This window comes from Mustela lutreola, chromosome 13 (assembly GCF_030435805.1).
Source record: "Mustela lutreola isolate mMusLut2 chromosome 13, mMusLut2.pri, whole genome shotgun sequence".
NCBI classification, from domain to species: domain Eukaryota; kingdom Metazoa; phylum Chordata; class Mammalia; order Carnivora; family Mustelidae; genus Mustela; species Mustela lutreola.
The window spans coordinates 528478-538270 of NC_081302.1; the positions used below are offsets into that span (position 1 = coordinate 528478).

Here is a 9793-nt window from a genome sequence, read left to right on the forward strand (position 1 = left end):
TCTCCCCACAAAACTGGGCCCGACCTCACCAGACTCATGACACCACTACCCCCAGCCCGCCGCGGAAAGCACAGGCAGCACGGCCTCCAACTGCCGCCAGAACCCGAGGTCTGTGCGCCTCCTTGGGTGCGCCTCTCGCTCCCCAGAGCCACAGCCCTTCCCAGGCAGACGCAGCCGGAACCACAGCACCGTCTGTCCCCCACTTGACTGCACTCTGCACTTTACCCTTTGCCTTTTTTGCCAAAACAATGTCCCATTCATGGGGCGCCTGGGGGGCTCAGTGGGTTAAGCCTCTGCCTTCGGCTCAGGTCATGATCTCAGGGTCCTGGGATCGAGTCCCGCATCGGGCTCTCTGCTCAGCGGGGAGCCTGCTTCCTCCTCTCTCTGCCTGTGTCTCTGTCTACTTGTGATCTCTGTCTGTCAAGTAAATAAATAAAATCTTTTTTTAAAAAAATGTCCAATTCATTCTAGAGCACGCAGAAATGCAAACCTGCCTGGAAGAAAATATAGCACGGTCCACAACAACGTGAGAGTATTTGCCTCCACCAGGCTTTCTGGTGTTTCCACAGCCGATCAGCTCGGAGGCAGCACACCTAGGGAGGGGGAGGGGGAGTGCTCCCGGGGAACACAGCGACTCCTAGGGGGACGCGCAGCAGCAGCTGGGATGTGACCGGCAAGTCATTCCCCAGAAGAGCAGGAGTCCACCTTCTTTATAACAACAAAGGCTGAACCCACCAGACGGCCACACTGAGCGCTTTTCTCCTTAACCAAAGTCCACGCTCCCCAACTGCCCCATAGCGACCCTCCTGACAGTCGTGCCCCAGCCTCAACCCCTAAAGGGGGCGCCCCAGGGGTCCGAGGCTCCATCCACCCAGGAGGGGCTCCCGCTGCTCACCTCCTACACAGTGTGGCCGAACTGCAGTCAGGGCAGAGAGCTGTCTGCTGGGAGACGCGGGTGAGGGAAGGAACAGGACTACGACGCATCTGGGGCACCTGGGCACCCTAGGATCCCGACAGCAAAGCAGCATCCCCTATGTCCCTTCTCCAAGAGCCTGACGCCCCCTGCAACCCAACCCGGTTCCCAAGCTCCGGCCCTAACAAGGCCCGAGCCGCTCACTAGGACTGGGGTCCTCCCCCAGAGCTCCGGTGAGACCAACCGCTCTCAGCCACGAAGCGTGTCGACGAGGCCCGGGCCTGCGTGAGCTCCCGAGCCCTTCAAAGCCACACACAGGTCTTGCTCTCAGAGCCCATCCGAGTGCTGCCAGGCTGGGCGCGACACGAGCTGGGCCTGGCCCTTTGACCTTCGCTGCCCCGAGAGGAAGCGACAGGACGCTTGTCACCTTCATTCTACCGACAAGTCACCAAGCCTAGAGAGGACTGAGCAACAGGGACAGCCGGACTCGGAGCCGCAGGGAGGGTCCACTCGGAACCCTGCCTCCGGCCGGACACAGACTTCATTTCCAGGACATGCCCATGGCCCGTGGCTTCGAGAACAGGGCGGTGGGGTCCAGGCCCACAGGCTTCCCTGGAAGTAAGACCAGGGCAGGAGACATTTCTGCACATTACCAGCAAACTGAAGAACACGCTACTCTGACCTCTCTCCTGGGAAAGTCACTGCAGGGCACCCTCTCCCTGTCAGAAAGACCCCCAACGTCCCTTTCAACAAAATGCCAGTCTTCGAGGCCAGGAGTGTGAGCGAGGACCGGTCCTTTACCACCTCCAGGGGCTTCCCGGGCCCAGGCGGGGCCTTTCCCCCCAACGGGAAGGGGTGCGCCACGGCACAGCACGAGCACAGCTTCTAGCCACGGCGTCGCTGCAACCACCCAGGACGCGCGAGGTCAGCGCCTCAGGCCTCAGACACACTGACCGGCACCCTAACCACCTCCTCACCCCTCCTGCCCCCAAAGCGACATGCGGCCCTGCAGCTCCGTATGGGGCAACTGTCCCATCTGTCAGCGAAGGAAGAGGTGCGTGCAGGGGAGGAAGGTGCCCCCGAGAGCCCCCACTTCCGGCTGGGAAGCGCTCCAGCACCTGCGTCTACAAGCCCGGTTTCAAAGCTCCCTGCAGTTGCAAAACCCCATGACATTGTTTAATTTTGTGACTTCCCTCCGGCCTCAGCTGGTGCTGGTGCTGGGGGAGGGCACATCGGGGCACCCTAAAACAAGGACGGGACAGCTCGTAACCCACAGCCAGCCTACGGCGAGCCTCCTTATTCACGCAACGTTAAGGCAAACGTTCGTCTTTTCTGTTGTATCTCATCACTCAATTTTCAAAAAGAAAGGGGTTGGGCGTCTGGGCGGCTCAGCAGGTTAGAGCCGCTGCCTTCGGCTCAGGTCATGATCCCAGGGTCCTGGGATCGAGCCCCGCATCGGGCTCTCTGCTCCGCGGGGAGCCTGCTTCCCCCTCTCTCTGCCTGCTTGTGATCTCTGTCTGCCAGATAAATAAACAAAATCTTTGAAAAGAAAGAAAGAGAGAGAGAGAGAGAGAAGAAAGAAGGCTGCAGGAGCGCTGACGACCCCCAGACAAGTGCCTCCTGCACGGCCTGGGCTAACCGTGAGGTGCGCGGCACAGCAGCCGGGCGGGACTTCACACCGGACCCCCGCTCAGCCCCGGGACAGACTGGCAGGTTGGACTCCGACATACACAGCCCCTCCTCACCCTCCCTGCCTCTGACTAGGACTTAGTTCTGTCGACACAGGAGGGATAAGACATGGTCACTCAAATCCTCATTTTTTGGAAAAGCAAATAAAGAGGAACAGAAGACCTGTTCGAGGCGGAATCCACGCCGGGAATCCTTCCGAACAGGAAGATGCCGCGCAGGGCTGCGCGAGCCCGACGGGCCACCCTCACGCTCAGAAGTTACCGGAACACCGGCCGCCGCCCCGCACGCGGGCCTCAGAGGGTCCCGAACATCGCTCTGAGGGAAGATAAGCTACATAAACAAACCCACCAAACAGCACAGACGTTTAAACCACCTGAACCACCTGTACTGACCCTAAAAATTCAGGGTACGAATCCAAGGTCCATTTCCCATAGACCCACAACGAAACGGTTGTAGAGCCACACTCCTGCCAGAATGACGGAGGCAAACCTCATGGTCACGTTCCACCGTGCAACGATGAACAAAGGTTTAACAGCCTCAATTCGTAACGAGGGGACGCAACTGGACAGGACACAGACTTGGGAAAACGATCATAGAACACGCAGAGAGACGCGCAGGAGAAAATACGCAACTTCTCTGTCGAGAAATGCAAACGGAAACAAAATAATTTAAAATTTTATCTACCCAAAGGAGCAAGTTTTCTGGGCTTTTAAACTGAATTTCAACCCAAATGGGTGCCGATGCGCTCTCTGCTACAGCCTGTCGAAAGCACGCACGACCCACACGGTCGTTCTGAAGTCACCGGACAGCGTCTCAGAGACGGCGTGTGCACACACGTGTCCGCTGTGTCGCGTGCAAGTGCATGTGTCCGGGATTTCGTGCCGGATGTCATCACAGGTCGGTGCAAGGTTGAGAGCTGCTCAGAAGCACAGGAACGGGGGACCTCGGGCACCTCAGCATGGCGTCTGGGCGGGCAGCACATGCAGCTCCCTGGCATGTCACACGACACTGAGCCAGAAGGTGCCTGGGGGGTCCCACCGCTAACTCAGCAGCGCCAACACCCCACGGCGCAGGCGACCGGCCCCCAGCAACACCCCACGGCGCAGGCGACCGGCCCCCAGCAACACCTGCTCTCCCGCCAGTGCTTCCCGGGCACCTAGGCTCTCCTCACAGACGCCTCGAAGCTGAGTGCAGGAGAAGCCAGGTCCGGATCCCGAACGAGAGCTTCCCGACTGCTCCACTGAAGACTGGTAGGGCGTTTTAAACGCTTAAAGAGAAGAGCTTTTCAGAAAGGTGGCTCTGTGGTCTGTGACGAAGGTGTCCCCAAAAGTCACACCACCAGCCAGGCCGGGCACAAACGCTGCGGGCCCATTACCCAACTGTCGGCCACCGAGAGCACAGAGCTGAGTCTGTGAGAGCCCTTTTACCCAGGAACTCATCCGTCCAACACTGCGCGACGGCGAGATGTTCCACGCTGATCTCTCAGTCGAGCTGAGCTTCCTGCCTGGGACCCCATCCCAGAGTTTCCCCAGCGCACCCCGAATTCTGAACCCTGAGAAGCCCGGGCAAGAGTGAGCCCGCCACCACAGCCCCCCTCACTTGGTAACCTGCGTGCGCACACGGACGGCCTCTCCACATCCAACGTGACACCACGGCTGCGCAAGTCGGCGTCGGATCCCACAGCTCGCTCCAGCCGAGACCCAAGGAAACCGCCGGTTACTGCTTCAGCCCGTTTCAGCCTCGAGGTCTGGGTCTGAAAAATGATTCTCGGTACGTGTATTTTTAGGTAAGCTCATTAGTCGCCTCGTGGTATCAAAGCAGGCCTCATGCCGCCATCTCTCCGAAGCTTAGATCGGACGCCTTCTTCCTCAGCCTCCAGCTCTCGACACCGTTCAGAGAATTTTCCGTAAACTCGCAGGAAACAATGTGGAGTCACAGACCAGCTTTTGAAACGGAGGCCACACATCTGCAGAGGGACCCAGACACCCTCTTCCAGCAGCTGCCACCGCACTGCCCTCGGCCCGACCGGGCTCCCCGCAGGCAGGGGGCCCTCGGGCTCGCACGCCGGCAGCCTGCAGGGGCAGGGCCGACCCCAGGAAGCGCCAATGCCACCGCCCAACACCCCCCGCAGCAGCACCTCCCTAATCTTACAGACATCGGCTACCTCCCTCTTCTTTACGAATCTTTGCAGCACTGCACGAGGACAAGCACACGGACGTTCTAGCGGCTCACAAGGAGTCTGGGCTCTGCCTGTGACCTTGAGAACATCCGCGGCCCCCTCTGGGGCCGCACAGCCCACACAGCACACGGGCACACACACGGTGTGCGTCCAGGCACACGACGGTGTCAGCGGCCTTCCCCTTCCGACATCTCCCAAGGGCAACTTCTAACACATGAGCATGTCCAAGCACCTGCAATTCCTGTATTTTCTCTGAAGGCCACGTTCGCGTCTAGAGCCCTTGTCAGTCTGAAAATGTGACCGTCACCTCAGCCCGGCGAGCCTTCCCAATGGTGATCTGTGTCCAGGAGAGCCTTGGCTGGCACAAAACGAAATTCCGATACCTAGCTTCATCAATCACTACATGATCTACATTTTTCACCTCTCGGGGTGATGAGACCCCCCGGCGGAGGGACAGGTCCATGGCTGTGGGAGCGGAGACCCACACAGTCCGAGGGTGGCAACTGAAACGTCGCCGCCGTGTGCCTCGCACAGCCGACTCTCTCCGTGGACCTGCAGAAACACGGCCCACGGCGTTCATCCGTGGAGGGCTGAGCCAGGGGCTCCCACGTAGGCGCTGGTGGGAGGCCCCGAGGCAGTGCCCTGCTGGCCGCACTGAGCCCCAGGTGTCGGCCTCCACGGACCGCAGGAGGGAACGCCGTCCCTGCGTGGTCACCTCTACAGCCAAGGCACTCCGGCCCCGGATCCCTCTCCTGTTGCATTCTGGAAGTGAGCCCCAAACCGCTGCTCACGGCCACCTCTGGGAGTGACCGCACTGGGGTCTCACGTTCCCGCACCGTTCTGTGCCGCTCCCCCCTCCCCACAGCAGCTACAAATACAGAATTTGGATTTTTACCGTCTGCATTTTTCGTTGCCCGCTTATACCAACACAATCCCTGCAATCCAAGGTCAAAGGCCTACAGCCCACTCAGCCCTCGGGCCCAGCCAGCTTCCTGGAGACGGCGGCAGCAGGCCTCCATGCCGACGCACTGCCCCAGGCCGCATGGCCCTCTGTGGGTCAGGCCAGAGTCAAGCCAGGGAAGCAGGGGGGGCAGGCGGGGTCCTGCCCCCAGGACCCCCGATGGGAGCCCGCTCACTCCTGTCACGCACACCTCCAGGTGGAGACGCGCTTGCGGGACGCAACACTCACGACTAATCGCCACGGAACCAGCCTTGTTTTCACGCGTTGCTAGAAAATGCAAGGCTTTTTTTAAGCAAAGGAAAGACAGTGTTTTGTCTAGATACCCCTTTAAACACACAGAAATATTTATTTGTGCGTTAGCAACAGAAAGCTCAAGGTGCGGTCCGCGTCAGAACAGCTGGGCCAGGGCCGGCTCCTGCAGGCCCCACACGCCCACGTGCGCGCTCCTCCTGTCCCCCGTTCCAGGGGAAAGAGCCCAGCTTCCTCGGGAGCCTCCTCCCTCGGCCTCCCCTGCCCCGCCTCCCCATGCCTCCAGATACCCCCCTTGCCCTCCTGCCCCTGGGGCAAACCCCATTCCCCCCCACCCCAACCCCGAGCCCTTCCACACCCCAGCCTCCCCAGTACCCCTGCCCCCTCCAGCCCCTGTAGCCCCCTCATGCCCCAACACCCCCACCTGGGGCCTCCTCTGTGCCCCCAGCACCCCCCACCCACACTGCTCCGGGCCCCCGGCCCCTGCAAGCTTCATGAGAGCAGCCAAACGGCACAGCTCGCTCTCTCCGCCGGGCACGGGCCCTCGTCAAACTGCAAAGGATGGACAGGATGGACGCGTGAGCAAAACGCGCCGGCCGGCCTTGACCGGGCCTTTCCCCCTCGTCCCCGCGTGCTGACAAATGAGGCACACACGAGGCACAGAGGAGCCGCGGGCCCGGCTCGGGTCGATCCTAAACCGACACCCACCACAACAGGAGTGAAAAGTGCAGCTCTTCCTGCCTTCCCAGACGACACCAGGCCCCTCCACCGGGACGCAGCTCGGGATTAGCCTACAGCAGCGGTCTGTGCACCTGGGTGCCTGCCCAGGGCCACAGCATGGCCCACAGCTCCCCACTCAGGTCAGGACGGCCATCGCTGCCCCCGGCCTGCTGACCGTCCCCAGGCCCTTTCCAGCGGGCTGCTTCTCTCCCTCACGGGCGGCACCTGCCCTTTAAGCCCGCCCACACCCACCACCCCATCACCCTCAGCCAACAGGCTCAAGCCGTCCAGCGCCCCAAAAACCGCTGGTGTCCCTGAGCGTCTGCGGCAGGGCGGGAGCTACCATGCCATCTCCCCGTATTCTCCTCACCAAGTCCACCTGGCTGACCTGTCCCTGTCCCCTAAACTTGTCCTTCTTCACTGTGAGCCCCAGAACCTAACTCCAGTCCTCTCCAGACTTCCACAGAGACCCCAGAGCTCCGTAAAGCTGGGGTCCGAGCCCACCCCCTTCAACCCAAGACTCGGCTCCCACCTGGACTGGCGGGCTTGCTTTTACACTTAGCTCAGACCGGAGCGCCGCCACCCCAATCACCTACGGCTCTTCCCCTCCAACAGCAGGCGCCAGAGTCACCTGCCCAAATTCAGACGTCACCCCCCGTGGCTTGACAAAACTAGCCAGCTAGAGAGAAAGCCTATGGCCCTTCCTTGGACCACACCCCCCAGTCCAGCCCGTCCACCAGGCCCAGTGAGACCCGCTTCCAGCCACACCCCATGTGCCAGCTCTCAGCACCGAGAGGCCCTTCCCCTCTGCTATCTGCGGGCGCTGTTTCTCCGCCCCAGCTACCCCACTGACCCCTCCAGTGTGTCACCCCCCATCAGCTCCAGGGACACCAGCCAGAGGGCCGCCAAAGGCTGCCCTGCAGGCTGCAGAGGCTGCTCCTGTGGACGTGCCGGCTGCAGGAGACGGCGGAGGTCCCCCGGGCTCCAAGAGGGCCTCCGGATCGCAGTTAACCAAGTCCGCAAGCGCGGCTCCCCGAGCGCGCACCCAGACTCCTCCTTCGCTGAGCACACGGCCCGTGCCGGGCGTCCCCGGGGGTACACACCGGGGCGGGGCCGGCCACCCGCAGATGCGGCCCGCGCTCACGCCGCCAGCTCCCATGGGACACCGACTCTGACCTGAACTCACGCCCCAGCCGGCGGGGTGCCAGCGCGTGCTCTCGCCCGCCACGCTGGCCGGCAGGGCCGCCGCAGGCCCGGGAGCCCGGCGAGGCCCTGAGCGCGGCCTTCTGCAGAGCGCTGGTCCGGCAGGGCGGCGCGGGCGGACGCGCGTCCAGCTCCGGGCAACGCGTACTAAGCCGCCCTGCGGCGACGTGCGGGCCCCGCGGCGCAGCCAGAACGCGGGGCGCAGCCCCAGACCGCCCTGGGACCAGAAGCCCGCTGCTGGGAACGCACTTAAAGCTGACAACACGGAAGAGCCGAAGCAGGCTCTGCAGGCTTCAGTCGTCTCCGGCTTTCGTTCCTCCAAGCCCGGGACAGAAAACGGAAAAGGAAAGCGTGGCCCCAGGAGTGCGTGGCGCCGACCCGCCCGCTTCGCCTCCGCGCCAGCAGGTGCGTGTCCCTGCGCGCTCGGCCGACCGCGACCCCGCGCGGGGAGCCCCCGGCCCCGGCCCCGGCCCCGGCCCCGGCCCCGGCCCCGGCGTCCACGCGGGCGCAGCCGGCAGGGCCGCGACGGCCGGCCGGACCCCGCACGTACATCTTTGGCCATGTTACCAGACCGCGGCGTCGACGCTGTCCGGGCTCGCCCTCCGCAGGAGAAACGGGCTGTTCTGGGGAGGACGGAAACAAGAAATGAGTAGGACTGAAAACCCCGATGGCCCAGGCGGCCCCGGGGCCCGGCCCTCCGCCCCGCGCCGACCCCGTGGCCGCCCGCGCCCCCGGCCCCGCCAGCGGGGACAGCCCACCCGCCCACACAAAGGGCCGGCCGCCCCCGCCGCCCCCGCCGCCGTGACAGGTGGGCTTCCGGCCCCGCGGGCCTGTCACCCCGACGCCGCGCGCGCGCCTCCCGCGCCGGAACCGGCAGTCAGGTCAGCGCCGCCCCCACCCCGCGCCGCGCCCGCGGGGCCCCTGCACCCGGCGCTCGGCCCGACCCCGGCGCCCCGGCCCCCCCCCCGCGCCCCGGGCCCCGGCCCGCCCGCCACTCCGCCGCGCCCGGCCACCCGGGGCGCCCCCGACGGCGGCGCGGACTGGGGGGCCCGGAGCCCGGGGCGCGGGAGCCGCGGAGCCGGCGCGCACACGCGGCGGGACGGCGGCGGGACCGGGGCGGGCGCCCGCGCGTCCGCGCCCCCCGCGGGACCCCGGCCCGCCGCACCTGGCTGGCTCCGGCGCGCGGGCACGGGCGGGGTCCCGGCGGCGCGCTCGGCCCCGGGGTCCCTGCCCTGCGAGGCGCCGGCGCGCGGGGCTCACCCTGCGAGCGGGCGTCGGGCGGCGTGACGTGCGCGGCGCGGCGACGTGACGTGGGCGGCGGGCCGGCTCCCGCAGCGCGCCTGCGCGCCTTTTCGCGCCTTCGCCTCCCTCCTCCTCCTCCCGCCTGTGCGGCCCGCGCGCCCCGAGGGGGATGGGCTGCGCGCGCGCGCGGGTGCGGGTGCGTGTGCGCGTGCGCGCCGGGCGGGGACGGAGGCGGAGTCTGGCGCCGGGAGGCGGGGGTGCGCGCGCACTTGGAGAGGGGCCGGAGGTGCAGCCCTGGGAAGGGGCCACAGGTGTGCAACGTGCCGGTGTGCGCGCACACTTGGACAAGGGAGGACGCTGTGTACGTGACGGTGTGCGTGCACCTCCGAGAGGGACCCGAGGTGTGCGGCCGTGGGGGTAGGGGGCAAGTGCACGGGCGCGGGTGTACGCGAGGGAGAGGGGCCAGGTGTGAGCCTGTGCTCATACAGGAGCGTGGCGGTGCGTTCGTGCGGGCGGCAGGAGGGTCGAGCGTGTGCGCACAGGCCGTTACGCGGAGAGGGGGTTGGCGGTGTGCACGTGCAGGCGCGCGTGTCCTTGGAGGAGAGGACAGAGGTGTGTGCACACTTGGAGGCCAGCT

At 64.8% G+C, this 9793-nt stretch overlaps 1 protein-coding gene across 5 annotated transcripts in view; it reads right to left on the reverse strand.

The window, feature by feature from the left end:
- Positions 1 to 9272, reverse strand: part of TFDP1 (transcription factor Dp-1) — a 43882-nt gene extending 34610 nt beyond the window's left edge. For 2 of the 5 annotated variants that reach the window (XM_059143831.1, XM_059143834.1), the window contains exons 1-2: positions 9080 to 9180; positions 8465 to 8537 (exon numbers count right to left, since the gene is read on the reverse strand). In XM_059143831.1, the coding sequence (XP_058999814.1) occupies positions 8465 to 8476 (12 nt within the window). In that variant the 5' untranslated portion in view covers positions 8477 to 8537; positions 9080 to 9180. Of the gene's footprint in view, positions 1 to 8464; positions 8538 to 9079 lie in introns of all 5 variants that reach the window. The other 3 variants (XM_059143832.1, XM_059143833.1, XM_059143835.1) reach the window with 3 other exon arrangements.
- Positions 9273 to 9793: the final 521 nt, after the last annotated feature.